The 17594-nt window shown below is 51.7% G+C and overlaps 1 protein-coding gene across 1 annotated transcript in view; it reads left to right on the plus strand.

The window, feature by feature from the left end:
• CACNA1B (calcium voltage-gated channel subunit alpha1 B) overlaps positions 1–17594 on the plus strand; it is a 324587-nt gene that overhangs the window by 273960 nt on the left and 33033 nt on the right. The window contains exons 34-38 of the mRNA XM_062011331.1: positions 4368–4484; positions 7417–7482; positions 8961–9052; positions 10717–10867; positions 14852–14979. Of these exons, the coding sequence (XP_061867315.1) occupies positions 4368–4484; positions 7417–7482; positions 8961–9052; positions 10717–10867; positions 14852–14979 (554 nt within the window). The remainder of the gene's footprint in view (positions 1–4367; positions 4485–7416; positions 7483–8960; positions 9053–10716; positions 10868–14851; positions 14980–17594) is intronic.

Below are 17594 nucleotides of genomic sequence, written 5' to 3' on the forward strand. Positions count from 1 at the left end.
CTCTGGCTCTGAAAATCATCAATTAAGCAAAAGAAGGTGAATAAAAGAAAAATATCATTTAAAAAAGACACACATTCTTCCATTCTTAATTGTCTTGGCTGTGGTTATAAATAACAACACAAATGAGACCATGAGCTTATCAAAAGTGTTTCCTTGGCCACCTTGGCTCTTGGGTCCATGTTCACTTCTGGGCTTCCTGTTGCACAGTTGCTGGTAGGAAACAAGTTGGGAATGTTCATGCCAGGCTGCAGATAAGCTTCGTGGAGGGTCACAGGAGGGAATTGTCTGCTAGGAAGCAGCAAAGAAGAAAAGGACAAGGTGTAAGTTAGAGGCTTGCCCAGTGCAGTCTGAGAAGGGAATGCTCTGCGTGGGCAGAGGTGGCTGGAAGTGTTACACAACCGTGGGAGCTGTGAGGGTGTCTTTGGAGACTTCATCCCCCACACCCCTGGCCCAGCAGCACAGGGAAGTGTTCTGGTAGCAGCTGCACATATGAAAAAGAATCAGCTTATCTCCTTTTGGCCAGATTTTGGCCTCGTTTCTGTCTGTGTTGCAGGTTAAAGGCTTAAATGTGCATCCTGTGGTTTGGTAGGATTGCAGCCTTCAGGGTCTTAAGTGTGAGTTCTGGCTCCTTCCATCACTTCTCATCCAGGTTAGGTCTTAAAGCACAACATTGTCCCCTGGAGCTGCCTTCACCCTTCCACTGCTGCTGATGGGAGTCTATGGTGACTACAGCAGGAGGGTGGAAGGTCGTAGGGAATGAATAGAGATCTGGGCATCACACATAAAATCACTTTTCCAGTCTTCCTGGCTCAGGGTGAGAGGACATGAGATGGGATGGGATGGGATGGGATGGGATGGGATGGGATGGGATGGGATGTGCCTGTACTGGCAGAGTCCCCAGGACACGGGCAGGCATGGCAGAAATCTTCATCCTCTGGAAGTCAGCAGCTTTTTTCCCCAGGCTGAAGGGGAACTCTTTGGTACTAGCAATGCTACAGACATTTGCAGGGGAACACAATCAACTGGTTCCTTGGCAGAACAGGTTAATGCTTGTTGATGTCGGGTGAAGAAAACTGCTGAAGCCTTCGGAGTGATGCTGTTCTTGGCTTGGGTGGATTCCCCTTCCCACAGCACTCTGCAGCTTTGGATGAGCCCTTCATTCTGAGGACAGAAAACCTGAAGCTTCAAGTTAGAGGGTTTGTTACATTCTGCAGGAGGAAACAGGAATGAACAGCTCAGTTTCTGCCAGGTGTATTGCTTTGTGGCAGCACAACGTAACCTCCTTCACTAAACCCCACAGACCACGGCCAGCCATGGCGTTAAAACCTCACATTCCTCCTGCAGGTTTAAGAATCCAAACCCCTGAGCTGCTGCTTTGCCACTGGTGTGCAGAGCAGAGCCCTTCTGCATCCCTGGGCAGAGGGGGCACAGCTCCTGCCTTGGGCAGGAAACTGCTGTGCTGCTGAAGATGCTGGAGGAACAGATCCAGCTGTACGCCCTGTTCTTCATGGCTTTTGTGCCTTTCAGTGTGAAGAACACTCTAAGAGCGAGTAAAAGAGCAGGCTGTCCTCAGTGGGACAGCAATCAAGGCCAGTTCTTCACTTGTGATGGCTGTTCTCCCTGTTCCCCTCCTGCTTTGCAGTTTGCCCCAGGGGTGCATCACTTGGCTGAGCTTCACTCATGCTCCTGTCATGGGAAGCAGTGGCTGGGCCCTGGGTGGGTGCCTGGGTGCCTTTGGTACCAGAGCTCCCTCTTTCAGGAGAATAGCACCAGGGGGGAACGTTCTTCAAGCAGAATTTCCTAGTCCTCAGGCAGGTCTGAAAATGACAAAGCTTCTTGTGAGCCTTTAGCCTTGTGGAGCCTCTTGTGAGCCTTTAGCATCTGTGCAACAGAGAAGCAAACAAAAACCTGGAAAGAGGGGGGGCCCTTGATAACGCAGAAGATGCTCACACGTGTGTGTCGTGTGGCAGAGGTGGCTCAGAGCGAGGAGAATTGGTGCAAAACCCTGTTACACCCGAGAAATATCGCAATGTGGAGTTTCCCCTTGAGCTGCATGCAACTGTAACAGCTGCCTGGAGAGCTGAGGTGGCGAAGGATGGGTTTTCTGTGTGGTGTGCTGAGGGTTACACACGTTGGAGCCTCTCCATCCATCAGCAGCATGTGTGACTCTGCCTCCCCACGCACGGCGCACAGAACCGTCCTTCGAGCCGGCGCTGGGGATTTCCCTGGGTTGTGGAGCTGGAGCTTTAGGATACGGCAGCACACGAGTCAAACAGGGAGGGTTTGGGGCTGAAGGGACAAAACCAAAGCTATTTCAGCCTCCAAATCAGGAGTGCAGAGGCTTAACTGCAGGGTTTTGAGCCCCCTGATTGCTACAGTGTGTGTACAGACTGCAGTGTAAAGCCTGGCGTGGCACAGGGAGCCTGTGAGGAGTGGGACCTGGCAGGTGGCCCAGATGTTAAGCATCATGACAGCAGTGATTATGTGTTTATAGCAAAGTTCTTGCTGCCAAGCTGCAGTCAGGTGATGGGAGGAAGGTGAGGCAGGTTCATGGGCAGAGAAACAGGTCCTTGGAGGAGCGTTAGGAGCACAGGAGTGGTCTGGCTTGAGCCAGACTTGCAGCCCAAGTGCCCTGAGCATCACACATAAGGTCTGATCCAGGTTCCTGTCATTAAAATGGGCTCTAGGTTAAACCTTTGCCCTGCACTGAAGCCTGCTGTGGAGGTGTATCAGCCTGCACCACAGCCAGCACAGGGGAGCAGCATCCTAAGGACGAGGTTAGCGACAGCACATGATTATCCAGCCATAGGCCAGCTCTGCCCCCACACCTTATGTGGCCCTGCTGAGGTGAGTTCAGTTGGTATTGTGCAAAGTGAACATGAGCAACGTGAAAAATAAACCAGAAGCTGATGCAAAGAGCCAAGTGCTGACTTTTTAGTGCCTGTTTTGCTGACCTCGAACAACCCAGGGGAATCCTTGCTTGTGTTTTGCCTGCCAGAGCTGATTTCTGTTGCTGCCTTGAATGAGCTCAGTGTTGTCTGCTCTTTCATTGAACATACCTGTGCTTTTCTCTTTTCTCTTTATTTGAGGATTGAGTCTGATCTACGGTCTGTGCCTAACTCTGAGCTGCTTGCATCTTTAACATGAGAGAAACCGAGTGCATGCCTGAGACTGATTTCTTGACCTCTTTGGTGGGATTGGTGGAATGCAATGCTAATGGCCCTGAAACTGAGCTGGCATTTAAGTAAACTAATAGATCCAACAAGCCCCCCCAAATAGTGTGGGTCAGTTTAATATGACTGGGTGTCTTCTGGTCAAATACAAGGGAGACTTGTTTTTGCTCATCTTTCCAACAAGAGCTCTCTATGATTATATTTTCCACTCCAGTGCTTGATAAAGTGGGATGTTCTCTCTTCAGCTAACTCAGTCAAATAAGTGGCTGGGAACAGAGATTCACAAATAAGTGAATTGGAATAAGTGCAGAAGGGAGGGGCTGCTTTTCATCTCCTTAAAATAGGAGGGCAAGAGGGATCTGGCTTTTGCATGTTTTGTTTTGGAAAGAACCCTCTCTAGATTAGCTCATTGGGGCAAGAAACCTCTTCTCCCTGAAGAAAAAAGTATAGGGTGTGGGTTGGGGAGAACCATCCAAACCAAATGGAAATCCCAATCTGTCTCAGTTCTTTTATCCACCTGCAAAGGCACATTTAATAATGATGTAAAACCCAGCAGGTTCCTAAGGCACCCTCCTGCTGTTGAACACTCAGAGCCCCGATTGATTTGCTGCATTGATCCATCTTTCCAGGCAGTCTTGCTGGTGCCATTTCTCCCTGACGAGCCTGTCCCGTCACGTTTAAAACCTCCAGGTCAGAAAACGCTTTCAAGGGTGTTGGAGCCTTCAGTGGACGACGCCTTGCTGTGTTACGGTGGGGGCCGTGGTACCCAGCCCCTTGCAGCTCTCTTGGCTTAAGCTCAATTCCTTGCAGAGAGCGAGAGCTGACCAAGACTTCCAAACAAGCTGACTCGATACAAAACGATGATAAGGCACCTTTAACCTCTCCCTGAGTCTTTCAGGGGAGAAAAATCTGCCTTGCTCAAAGCAAACAAGACCTCCCCGGACAGCAACGAAAGGGCCTTTTCCTTTCCTATCACTGACCCAGGAGCAGAGGGGAGGGCTCTTGTGGAGAGGGATTTTCTCATACTTGCTGCATGTGGAGTGATCTGCACTGACGAATGTTTCTTTTGGAAGGTTTTCTGGTGGCCGATTTGCTGCTTAGATCGTGAAGCTGGTAATTTTAATTTCTTGTTTGCGGGCTGTGGTGTCCCATGGCCTTAATGTCTGAGGGACACACAACCTTTACTCTCTGCAGGACAACTTCATCAACCTCAGCTTCCTGCGGCTCTTCAGGGCAGCCAGGCTCATCAAGCTGCTCCGCCAGGGTTACACCATCCGCATCTTGCTCTGGACCTTTGTGCAGTCTTTCAAGGTGAGTGCAGAGGGGGTTGGGAGGCAGGGAGAGGAGATGGTGACGTGCAGCACGTCTGCAGCGGCCTCCGCTGAGCGTCCCCTTGCCAAGGGAGCAGCCTCTCAGCACCTCTGCAGAGCAATGGCAGGGATGTCAGCTGTGCAGGATGATTTGCACCAGCAGCCCCTCAGGTGCTGGCGTTTCGGGAGATGGGTCTGACAGCTGCTGCAGACCCGTGGCCAGTGTGCAAAGCTCAGGCTGCCCATGAAACTGCAAAGTCCTGATGGCAAAGTCTTGAGGCTCGGTGCTGGCACTCGGGACGTGGTGTTCTGGCTGAGAAGTGCCTGCTGGTTGCCTGCACCAAGGTTAAATTGCTCCCACCAGGTTTCAGTCTTGGTAGAATCTGATGGATGAGAAACCAGAACCATTATGTTGTGGTAAGATAAACCAAGCAGAGTTTGTAACACAGGGCTGTGTTCTTATGATGTGGAGGAGGTTTTGTTGTGAAGACAAGACAGTTGCTTTGCCTGCTTTGCTGTACCCCTCCCTTCCCTCCCAACAAGCCGCTGAATGTGGTGGCAGCTGGTACATTGTGGGTGACTGCTCACACCAGGTCAGCGTGGTGCTTCTGAGCTGTGACCCTCAGCACAGCTGCCTCGCAGCAGCTTGGCTCTCAACCTGTGCTTAGCTTTGAGTTAGCTGTTTTCCAGATCTAAATAAGAGCCCTCATGCCCTGAAGCTGGTCCTTTTTCACAGCTCTCAGGCTGGTTTGCAGCCCATTCCTACAGCTTGCCGTGCTCACATTCTGCAGTTCAGCAAGGAGACAATTTAATGTGAACTCAGGATTCGTAGCTCTGATACTGTGAGTGCATCAGTATTCATTGTGCAGCTGCAGGGTGCAGATCCCTGGTCCCATCACACGTGGATCCTCTCCCACTTGACCTCCTTGGCTCCAGAGATCTCACAGGGCTTTTAGAGAAATACAACTGGAGGGCTGCTGTGGGAAAGCAAAGCACAGTGAGGTCAGGGAGAGGCTGAAGATGGATCTGTTGGCAGCTCACGGGCACCAAACTTCCTCTCCTGCGGGCTGGTGGGTTGCCACGCTCCCCAGCACAGCCTGTGCCCGTGCCCATGGCTCGGGGAGCCTGGGGACCGACCTCTGCTCCTGCACAGGGTGTCACCACGTTCTGGGCTGAGCTCTGAGGTCTGTAGGTGACAGTTATGTCCTGAGTGCTGTGGCAAGCTCAGGGGAACTTGTCTGCAGGTGGGTGCCGTGTCTCAGGGTGGTGTCTGTGATGCTTTCTGGAAGGGGCTGTGGTGGCAGTTGGTGTTTAATGACCAGAGTGGGGTGGGATGCAGAGCAACCAGTTTCTTTTGCTTGATCTGCACTTTCATACATGTCATGTCCAAGTCAGAAAGCTGCAGAGAGGTTATTTTAGGTGATAAAGCCATAGGGAGGAGTGTGCTGTCTCCAATGATGGAAAGGCTTTTTAAGAGCAGGAAAACCTTTCTCTGCTGCAGCTGCAGAGGTGCTGGGTGGCTCTTCCCATGCTGGGCTGGGAGTGCTGACCAGCCCCTTGCTGGCTGCCAGGGAACTGGGATGGAGAACTGGCTTCAGCAGAGCATGAATGTGGCTACTGCTCTGCACCAGAGATGTCTCTGTTAGACCTTTTAGATTGTCAGTGTTTCTGGTGGATGGAGATGGGAACAGCAGCTGCTTCTTTCTACAGGCAACTTGGAGAGAAACCACCAGGCATCTGTGTGGTTGTCCCATGGGCAGGGGTGGGAGCAAGTGTATCACAGCCTAGGTCCCCATGGGAGACACCAGACAGGCAGCTGCTCCTCTCACATCCAGCTTGTGTGTCATGCTTTCACCCAGCCGTCAAGCAGCTGATGGCAAGGGACTGATTTGTCAGGTGGGAGTGCTTTACATTTGTTAGACTGTGTTTTCCTCAAGGGTGGATGGAGGTGGTTGCTGCTGCCCTCACCTTGTCACTCAGGAGGAGTCCTACAGCCAGAAGAGCCTCAAACAGAGGCTGAGATGTGGGGTCTGTGGGTGCAAGGTGTTCCCCCTCCAGGGAGTGTCCTTGGACTGTGTGGTCTGGGCTGGATCCTGGGAGAGAGGCTTCAGCCAAGGCCCCTCTCAGTGTCATCCCAGCCCTTCCCAAAGCTTCTGTGCAGAGTTGCTGCCCCTGGAGCAGGGCCAGGCCAGGTCCTGGGCTGCGTGAGGAGCTTCTGGTCTGTCTTGCCCCATGCACTGAGCCCTTGGTCTTTGTCCCTTGGACAGAAGTGTCCAGCAGCAGCCACATCAGCCCTTTGCCCTGTGTTTCCTACTGAGCTCCCTGTGGGATGAGCAGCCTCTCTCCTGCCCCAAGCAAGACACCTCATTCTTTTCAGCTGTTACTAATTAAGAGGCATTAATTACCCATTCATTTAGCCTAAGTGGAAAGGAGCTGTTACTCTCAGCTTGGGTGAAAGAATTATGTTATAGCCTTCACAGATTTCTTGCTAAAACTCAGAATCTCCTTGTCCTGGGATGGCAGCCTGTGCCTGTTTCACACCAGGAACTTGTTTCTTGGCTGTGTGGGGTTTTTTCTCACACTGAGTTTACAACAAGGGCATTAAAAATTGATGTTCATACAGTTATGTATAGAAAGTGTCAGTGCCTGCTGGTACCTGCAGTGCTTGCTGCAGAGCTGCTGATTGTGCTGTCCCTGCTTATCTGCTTGCAAGGATGTCTAGAGGGCCCTTGGAAAGCCCAGACTGCTTTGTGATCCATGAGTACCTGGCTACAGGGGTTTGTCATCTGAAGGTTGCTGGAATTGTTCATATTCTCTTCCCTTCCTTCATCTGAAGGACAAATGACTCAAAACTTGATGCTACCCAGGAATTAAATGCTAGTGGCTGACTGATGCAATTGCTGTTATTAATGCTGCCTTCTCCTCTTCCACAGGCCTTGCCTTACGTGTGTCTCCTCATTGCAATGCTCTTCTTCATCTATGCCATTATTGGCATGCAGGTAAGAACTTTACCTTTAGTGCTGGCTGTAAGTAGCAGGGGGTTGTCCCACTGGTTCAGGGCACAAATGGATTATTGCCTCTGCAGCAGAATCAACACCTGCCTGGGGATGAGGTGAAAACCTGTTCTTACCCAATGTCAGGTAAATTAGAAGTGGGGGAAAAAAGTCCCCTTCTTCTACCCTTATTGCCAGGTCCTGCATTGAATGTGGCCCTGGGTGTACAAAAGAAGAGATTGGGCAGGCTCTGGGTGTGAGTGTGTCAAGAGGCTGGGAGCAGCTCAGGTGCTGCACCCTTCTGAAGAGGAATGAGAAAGTTGTCTTGGCCTGGGATGGAGCTGCATTGTGATGCTGCACAGGGTCTGTTTGGAAACAAAGGACATTAACCTTGTATTTTTTCCCCATTTGATATCCACAACACATTTCTATCTCCCTGATTAGCACAGAGATTGCTCTAGGTTTTGAGATCCCTTGAACCAGGAACAAACTATTTGCCTTCCTTTGGAAAAGCCCCTGAAGCTGCTGCAGCCCCAGCCCTGCCCTCACCCAGCCCAGCACTGACCCACAGCCTCAGCACCTCAGCCCCACGGCTTTGGGATCCCTCCAGGGCTGGGCACTGCCCCAGCTCCCTGGGCAGCCTGGCACAGGGGCTGACACCCCTCTCAGGGAAACAGTTCTGCCTCAGCTCCAGCCTCAACCTCCCCTGGGGCAACTCGAGGCTGTTTCCCCTTGTCCTGTCATTCATTGCTGGGGAGCAGAGCCTGACCCCCAGCTCCCTGCAGCCTCCTGTCAGGGAGTGTCAGAGAGTGCTCCTGTCTCCCCTCAGGCTCCTCTTCTCCAGCCTCAACACCCCCATTCCCTCAGCCCCTCCCCAGCCCCTTGTGCTCCAGCCCCTTCCCCAGCTCTGTGCCCGGCTCTGGCCACGCTGCAGCCCCTCAGTGTCCCTGTGGCAGTGAGTGAGGGGCCCAGCACTGACACAGCCCTGGAGCTGCAGCCTCCCCAGGGCCCAGCACAGGGGACAATCCCTGCCCTGCTCCTGCTGCCACCCCACTGCTGAGCCCAGCCAGGCTGCCCTTGGCCTTCTTGCCCCCCTGGGCACGCTGCTGGCTCCTGTTCAGCCGCTGGCACCAGCCCCCCCGGGCCCTTTCCCTGCAGCAGTTTCCAGCCCCTCTGCCCCAGCCTGCAGCTGCCTGGCCTTGGGGAGGCCCAAGGGCAGGACCCAGCCCTTGGCCTTGTTCAGCCTCATCCCATTGCCCTCAGCCCATGGCTCCAGCCTGGCCAGGGCCCTCTGCAGCCCCTCCTGCCCTCACACAGACCGACATACCCGCCCAGCTTGGTGCCATCAGCAAATTTCCTGAGGGTGCCCTCAATCCCCTCATCCAGATCACTGATAAAGATGTGAAACCAAAGAGGCCTCCCCTTTACTGACAAGTGCAGGTGAGGGTTTGTTTGGCCTGAACGGCGTCTGCTTCCTGTGGCAGGTGTTTGGAAACATCGCGCTGGATGATGAAACCTCCATCAACCGCCACAACAACTTCCGCACCTTCCTGCAGGCCCTGATGCTTCTCTTCAGGTAAGTGGAGTGTAAAGTACCCCACGAGTCAGTCTCTTGTAGGATATGGCAGCGGTGCTGAGGCTCAGACATGCTCTGGGGAAGGTATTTGCAGTGCAGCAGCCGAGCCTGCTTGCTCCTCCTTGCATCTCCACCAAGGGACACCCAGCACTGTCACACCTCACGGCACCTCAGGTAGAAGCTTCATATAAGGCAGAACCCCTCTGGTTTACCTGATGGATGTCTTTCCTGTCATGGAGCTGACTTTTTAAGTGCCAGTTTCTTTAATGGGCCGGTTTTTTGCACTAGCAGCACATCAGCACTTGCACATCACCCTCACCTCTGCTCACAGAGAAAGCGTTTCCATCTGGGTGTGTTCTGCCTGGGGATGAGGCAGTTTCAAAAGGGAGGAAAAACACCAAAATCAATGAAATGACAGGTTTTTGTTCTCACATCTGGCAAGGATGAAGTGCAGGCCTGGCTCCCCCTCGGGGCAGCCTGGGGAGGGTCTCAGTGTGTGACACACAGCAGTTAGTGACCGCTCTGGCCCCACCAGTGCCTGCCAGGGGCTCGGGGCTGCCGACCCTGCAGCGCTCGGAGCTGGATCTCTTGCCTGGGATTTGGTTTGCACGGTTCCTGTGAAGCCAGAGGGAAATGAAACCAGCCCTCTCCAGCTCAGAATAACCACCTGACCCAACACTCTGAACTTTAATGAAAGTGGATGATTATTCAGCCTCCTGCCCAGACCCCTTGGTCCCTTTCTGGACCGGTGCAGCAGCTGCAGGACTGGGATGGGGCTCTGCACAAGAGTCTGGGCTGAATGCCACCAGTGAGGGAATCTGCTGTGTGATTCATAACACCCTGGGAGCTATTTCAGTACACATCCAAGACCAGGAGGAAAGCTTGTGAGCTGGCTGTGTGTACAAAGCAGCCATGAGATGGGCTGTTTGTGGTGCTGGGGAGGGGTGCCCTAAAAACATCTGTCAGTGTGGTGCAGAAACTACAGAGGGAAAGTCTGAGAGTACGTGGGAAGTCGGAGCAAGTGAACATGGAGATCCCTCAGCTGCTCAGCCACGTGTGCACATCACACAGGACGTGGTTTATTTGGAGGGCAGGTCAACCAGGACACCAAAGCTTTTCCTTTTGGCTGGCTGTTGTTCTTCCTGTAGTAGAAGTTGGAGCAGGAGGAGGGAAATGATGAAGAAAACCCAGGAGCTGGTGACCAACCAGACCATCGTGGGATTTGTGTATCTGCCTGATAAAGGACACAAGAGAGTGCAATGGAGAAGCCTGGCTTCATATCCTATTGTGTCATTACATCCAGCACTAGGGCAGAGATGTCAGCTGCTTCAAAAGGGAACATTCTAAACTCTGTTTACTTACATTTGCACTTCACACTGGAGATGCTTAAGTCAGTCTGGTTTTATTCTCTGTGTACACAGTAGAGCTTAGCCTGCCTGAGCCTGCCTACCCCCCTGTAACAGAGGGAAATGTTCCTCTTTCTTTTTCATGTCAGCAGGCTGGCACTTCAGATTCCTAATGTAAATACAGTCTCTCCACCTGGACACAACCTTCCCCCTAATAAATCAGTGAGTGGGGTGCAGTAACACCACAGAGTGGATGCTGCCATGGGTCTGTAAAAGGAAAGGGGTGGGTGAGCTCACCTTTTGCCCTCCCCTCTGCAGGAGTGCCACGGGGGAAGCCTGGCACGAGATCATGCTGTCGTGCCTGAGTAACAGAGCCTGTGACCCGCTCTCTGGCCTCACCAAAAAAGAGTGTGGCAGCGATTTTGCCTATTTCTACTTTGTGTCCTTCATCTTCCTGTGCTCATTCCTGGTAAGTTGGTCCTGGGCTCTCCCAAAGTGGAGATGCTGTTGTGGTTCCCCCCTCCCCAGCCCTTCCCTCCCTCTCCTTCTCCCCAGTTGTGCTTTATACAGCATTACAAGTCAGCTTCACTCAAACCCATTTATTATCCTGGTGATAAAATCCTTTTAATCCTTGAAGAGATCATTTAGTCATTAGTTTGAAGGGAAGGCTTTTATCTTTCTTCCCACAAGGGGGTCTAATATATGGCATTAAGCATTAATCTGTTTTGTGTCCATCTGTAACATGGTCCTTTGAAGAAGGGGCTTGGGGAGGGCAGGATGGGAATGGCCATGATAACAGTGGTTCAGAAGTGGGAGCATCACACTTACCTGATGCCTGGTGTTTTGGTTTGTTTGTCAAGTAAATGCAATGATCCTTCTCTCCTGCAGTGGTGCCAGGAAAGCTTTAGATGTGACAGTACACAGAGGTGTTGTACTTGATTTGTGGCCATTGTATGGGGATGGGTCTAAGCTTTAAGAGGTGCCAGTGCCTTTCTGATCACTTGCATAAAAATCTCTCTGCTCTTGGGGCTCAGTTCACTTCCCCACACCACTGAGGCAGAGGAATGGGAAACCTGGGACAGGGATCCAATTAGGCTTCAGCCAGGAAGAGATGAAAGTCCCAGTTCTGAAATGTTCCAAAAAGCAATGTTATCAGGCCTCCATTCAGTACCATGGGTTTGCTTTAAAACCTGAGATCTGATGCTTTGTGCAGCTAATGCCTGCTGTCATCAGGAACCTTTAACCAGGAGAAGGGACACGTGGCAGTTTGATGCTGGGTTCAGACAGACCAACTTCAGTGGCTCCAGCTGAGATCTTTTGGCTCACTGCTGTTGCCCCTTTGAAACCCCATGGTTTCTTTCTTCTGCTTACCATTAAAAAAGCAGGGCCCCCAAAGTTTACACAGAGTCAATGCTCCATGTACTGATTCCTTCAGCACTCAGTGTTTTAAAGCCAAACTTTGTGTTTGTACTAGTCCCTAAGCCAGGGTCAGACATTGCTATTGTCACCTTCAAGTGCACTGCTGTTCCTGAAGCTTTTTCAACCACACAACCACCCACCCCACCCCACACTCCCCCTCCCTGGCTCGTGCCAGACATCCTGCTTGAAGTGTAGTGGTGGAGCACATCTGTGCAAAACCCAGCTTTGTGTGAGCTTAGTCCCGACAAGCGCCGTGGGCTCGCACACGGGCTGAGCTGGCAGGGAGAGGGGAGAACCCTTGCACAGAGCCACAGCTCCAGAAACAGGCAGGGAAAGCCAAGCAGCTGGGCTGCTACGGGCCAGGACTGCAGCTCCTTTCTTAAAGTATGTTTGGCACTTCAGTGCAATGAAACACGTGCTTCCCCTCCAGCCATTCAGGCATTGCAGAGCCACAGCCCAGCCAGGAGGGCACGGTTTTATGGTTCATTCAGAGCTGTTGAGTCACAGACTGGGGAGGAGTTGGATAACATGTTGTTTCTGCCTCTTTTGTGGGTGTCCAGCCTGACAGTGTACTGTTGGAAAATAGAAGTTGGAAGTTTAAAAGTAGAAGGGGACTTTCAGAAACAGCTGTAGGCAAGGAAGGGAAAACTGCACTGAGCTGGGGCTGAGGACAGTGGGAGGGAGCTTGGCATCAAGGGGCAAACCTCAGAAATGTTGCTGGCTCTTGATTAATGTCTACAAATCCATCAAGGGTGGGTGTGAGGAGGATGGAGCCAGGCTGTGCTCAGGGATGGGCAATGACAGGACAAGGGGCAATGGGTATAAACTGGAACAGAAGTGACAAAGAAACACAAGGAAGAATTTGTTCCCTGTTGAGGTGAGGGAGCCCTGGCAGGGGCTGCCCAGATGGGCTGTGGAGGCTCCTTCTCTGGAGACATCCCAACCCAGCTGGATGAGTCCCTGTGTGCCCTGCTCTAGGTGGTGCTGCTCTGGCAGGGGGGTTGCACTGGGTGAGCTTTGCAGGTCCCTTCCAGCCCTTGAGTTTCTGTGATTCTGTGCTCCCTGTGGGTACCTGCAGTAGTGAGTGAGCCATTCCCCAGACCCTGCAGAGCTGTTGTGTTGCTATGCTCAAGCTGACAAGCCCGAATGCTCAGCCACAGGAGTGGGTTGGTGAGCAGAAGCTGCTGGTGGCTGAGGTGAGCAGCTGTGTGCTGTACAGCACAGCCTGGACAAGGCCCTTGGTGGTGTGTGGCACCCCAGTGCCTCAGTGTGAGGCACCCACTGAGGGCTGTGTTCTGCTCTCCACTTTCTGTTGGAGTGGATTCTGAAACATAGCTGGGCTGTGATTCTGGAAGTCCCTGATTAGTATTTGGTGGTGATATGGTGATTAGTTACAAACTCTACACCTCTGTACTGGTGGATATTGTGTCCCAGCAAGAGACAAGACACCCATCATCCTCCCTCCAGACCACACAGAAATGAGAGTTCTTTAAAACTGCTCAAAACCCAAACTCCATTGCCTGTGATTTTTGATGGAAAAACAGCAGGGGCTGTTGATTGAAAACCAGCTGAACAGGAGCCAGCAGCGTGCCCAGGGGGGCAAGAAGGCCAGTGGCAGCCTGGCTGGGCTCAGCAGTGGGGTGGCAGCAGGAGCAGGGCAGGGATTGTCCCCTGTGCTGGGCCCTGGGGAGGCTGCAGCTCCAGGGCTGTGTCAGTGCTGGGCCCCTCACTCACTGCCACAGGGACACTGAGGGGCTGCAGCGTGGCCAGAGCCGGGCACAGAGCTGGGGAAGGGGCTGGAGCACAAGGGGCTGGGGAGGGGCTGAGGGAATGGGGGTGTTGAGCCTGGAGAAGAGGAGGCTGAGGGCAGCCAGCAGCACTCTCTGACACTCCCTGACAGGAGGCTGCAGGGAGCTGGGGGTCGGGCTCTGCTCCCCAGCAATGAATGACAGGACAAGAGGAAACAGCCTCAAGTTGCCCCAGGGGAGGTTGAGGCTGGAGCTGAGGCAGATGTTTCCCTGAGAGGGGTGTCAGCCCTGTGCCAGGCTGCCCAGGGAGCTGGGGCAGTGCCCAGCCCTGGAGGGATCCCAAAGCCGTGGGGCTGAGGTGCTGAGGCCAGTGCTGGGCTGGGCAGGGTGAGGGCAGGGCTGGGGCTGCAGCAGCTTCAGGGCATTGCCAACCAAAAGAATTCAATGATTTTTGTGTAAAGCCCAGCAGACTGGCCAGGGACATCCATCTTGTGTTTAATTTGGCTCATCCCCACACAGGAGCTCACAGGCTGCTTTGCTGCAGTCCCCCTTGCTCAGCGTGGTGCAGGGGAGCAGCTCTCATGGCCCAGCCTCCCTACAAAAGCCACAACAAATGTACAAAGGGGGCTTGTGCCAGTCAGGTCTTTATCCAGCACAGGAGCATCTGCTCCTGCCTGCCCTCCTGCTCTTCCATTCTGCTGGCTGCAGCTTGATCTTTTCCCATTGAAATGCTCGTGACTCTTCCACTGGCTTTAATAAGGGAAGAATCTTTATATGCCACAAGCGTCTGTGTTAGACCATGGCCATTAGGGACAGGAGCCTTTCATGTGTCCTGCTCCCCATCCTTCTGGGGATCTTTGAAAGTATGAATTGTTATGAGTCTAAAATAGGACACTCAGGCTGCAGAACAGTCTTTCTTCTTGCTGGATGTGGCTTGATACGAAAGTTCCCATCCCCCAGGCAGTGACTCAGCCCGTGTGCTGCTCTGTGCTGCTGTGGGGTGAAGGACTGAGGGATGTGGGGCAGCACAGGAGATGCAGGCATGGCCAAACTGTCTGCAGTCCAAAGCTGTGGCAGAACTGCTGCACACTGCAGAGCTGGAAATGGGGGAGGAGGGGGCAGCAGGTTCCCCAGGGACCCAGGGCTTGGTTTGTACAGTTTATTCCCTGGGGTGCAGCTGCTGCTTGCAGAAATCACACACACTGCCAAGGGAGTTGGACCTGCTCCCCTTCCAGCTTTGTCTTCCCTCTCCTCTCTTTAACTGCATTATTGCTTCCTCTGTGCAGATGTTAAACCTGTTTGTGGCTGTGATTATGGACAACTTTGAATACCTGACCAGAGACTCCTCCATCCTTGGGCCTCATCACTTGGATGAGTTTGTTCGTGTCTGGGCTGAATATGACCCAGCTGCCTGGTATGTACACTGTTAAACTTACCTGTGGAGAAAAGGATGTACACTGGGTATAAATACCACACACACACACAGAGCCTGTCTGAGTGTGAGTTCAGCTCCAGGAGGAAAATGCCACCACAGTTTGAGGTAACGTTGGTGATAAATGGCTTCAGTTCCCCGTGCTCTGAACAAAGCTGATATCATTACAGAGGCATTTCCTTCAAACAGGCACAAGATAAATATAAACCAACAAATCAGGAAAGCAAAACACACCCTCCTTCCCACCACACACACAGGGCCAAAAATGAGTAGAGTAAATTCAAATGGTCTTGGCTCAATGGCAGAGCAGAAAAGCTGTTGAGCATTTCCAAAGGAGCTTTGGTTGCCTTTGCTTTCTGCATCCCAGCTTGGAGACAAAAATATGCAGAATCTCTTGCCATTGGCCACACTCAGTTAACTTGGGAGGCTGGTCCTTGTTACACCTCATTTGTGCAGCATTTCTCTCTGAGTTAAGAACCACCTTGATAGTTCCACAAACCCTGTGCAGAGATCTGAGGCCACACACACAAAAACCACACAGCTCAGGTTTTCAAGGTGCTGCCTCTCCCTTAAAAGGAGATGATGTTACCCCAGTGCTCTGCAGCTGGGTCAAGGGCTGCAGGCTCAAACTTCACCCCTTGCTTTCTCCCACCTGTGAGGCAGCAGGGAGTGACATGGTGCTTCCCAAGGGTGGTTTGCTGAAAACAGGACATTTTGAAACAGCCCTTTTTCCTCAAGCCCAGTGTTTAGATCTTGGAAGCTTCCTTCTAATGACATCAAAGTGTAGAAGGGAGTTTTGTTCTTCTGAATAATCTGTCAGCTTTTGGACTTGCATTTGGAACGTAAGATGTGTGAAATAAGAAGAGAATTCAATGAGGCCAGCGTTGGAAATGGTTCAGCTCCCAGTGAGCCTCTGATAAAGTGTTTCTGATAGATGAGTGTGTTAGAGGAGGAAATGGTTTTCTCACACCCAGATAGTGAGGTGTTTGGTTTTATGGTTTTATCTCTGTTTCTCTTAGAATCATAGCATCACAGAATGGTGGGGGTTGGAAGGGACCTTTACAGATCATCTAGTCCAACCCCCCTGCAGAAGCAGGGTCACCTAGATCAGGTGGCATAGGAACATGTCCAGGAGGGTCTTGAATTGCTCCAAGGAAGGAGCCTCCACAACCCCTCTGGGCAGCCTGTGCCAGGGCTCCCTCACTGAAACAGCCAAATAGTTGTTTCTTACGTTTAAGTGGAACTTTTTGTGTTCCAGCTTCATCCCATCACCCCTTGTCCTGTTGCCAGCTACTGTAGAAACAAGGGATGTCCCAACCTCCTGACACTCACCCTTTAGATATTTGTAAATGTTAATAAGATCCCCCCTCAGTCTCCTCCAGACCAAACAACTCCAGTTCCTGCAGCCTTTCCTCGTATGAAAGATGTTCCAGTCCCCTGATCATCTTGGTGGCCCTGTGCTGCTGAAGGGTGTAAGTAGCATGGCAGTGGAGGAGTGGCACTGTGCTGTGCAGACCCAGGAGCCACTGCTGGAGGATTTTAAGGCATTCTTTTTAAATGAGGGCACAGCTCTGAGCAGTGATCACTTGTAGAGCGAGACGGATTCGAATATGTTGCTTTTCTCCATTGCCCAGAGAAAGCTACTGCACAACAGTCCTGGAGACTGTGTTCTCATTTATAGGTGCTCTGAGATACAAGTCACAGTAATTTCCTTGATATTCTGCAGCTTGGGAATTTGCCTGTTGGGAAACTTATTATATTTAAAGCCCTATTTTGCATCCCATTTTCCTCCTCACAGGTTTCTCTGCAATGAATCTCTTCTGTGTTGGTAATGCAGCTGCCTCCAGCTCCTCCAGTCTTTCCACTCTTTGTTTCCCTTCAGTAGAGGCAGATGCAGAAAGTGTTTGTATAATCAGCATCTCAAGCTCCCTGCTAGGATGCAATTAAACTGCTTTAAAATCTCAGTTAGCTTGATTTAGGCAAACTTTAAGTGTAAGCCTTTGGAAATGACTGCATCCCTCTGAACTGGGGGTGATTTGTAACTAGCTCAGAGCCACCCATACTACAAGCCCACCTATATACTGCCCATCTACTAGCAACTGGTAATCTCCAAGCAGATTTTCATGACCACGTGCTCTGTAACACAGACAGGTCCTTTGTGGGGATTTGGCAGGCAGTAAATAGCTCTTTTTCCCTGTTCTAAATCCAATCCTATCTCATCCCCCTGGAAAATCTCAGTGAGACTGAAACATGGGAGTGCCCGTTCTCTCCTCAAAAAAACCAGTCTTGGCTCTGGTTAGAGTCTGTGGGAGGAGAAACACACCTGCAAGGGGGAAAATGAGTGTCAGTGTGCCTTTTTAATGTTTGCATGTTCAAGAACTTTCCACCCAGAAGAGACACAGCATTAACTTTACAGAAAGGTTTCCTCACTTTATTAACTCTGAGCTCAGAGGCTGCATTTTGTGAGTCCCTCAGGGCCAAACCTTTTCACTTCCAGAGCTGCTAATACACCATAGGTCATATATTAAGATGATGCTTCTGGTGTTCTCTAACCTTCCTGTCATTTTGCTCTGATGAGAAGCTACTGATGTTGGCAG

The sequence above is a fragment of the Colius striatus genome, chromosome 19 (assembly GCF_028858725.1).
Source record: "Colius striatus isolate bColStr4 chromosome 19, bColStr4.1.hap1, whole genome shotgun sequence".
Lineage (NCBI taxonomy): Eukaryota > Metazoa > Chordata > Aves > Coliiformes > Coliidae > Colius > Colius striatus.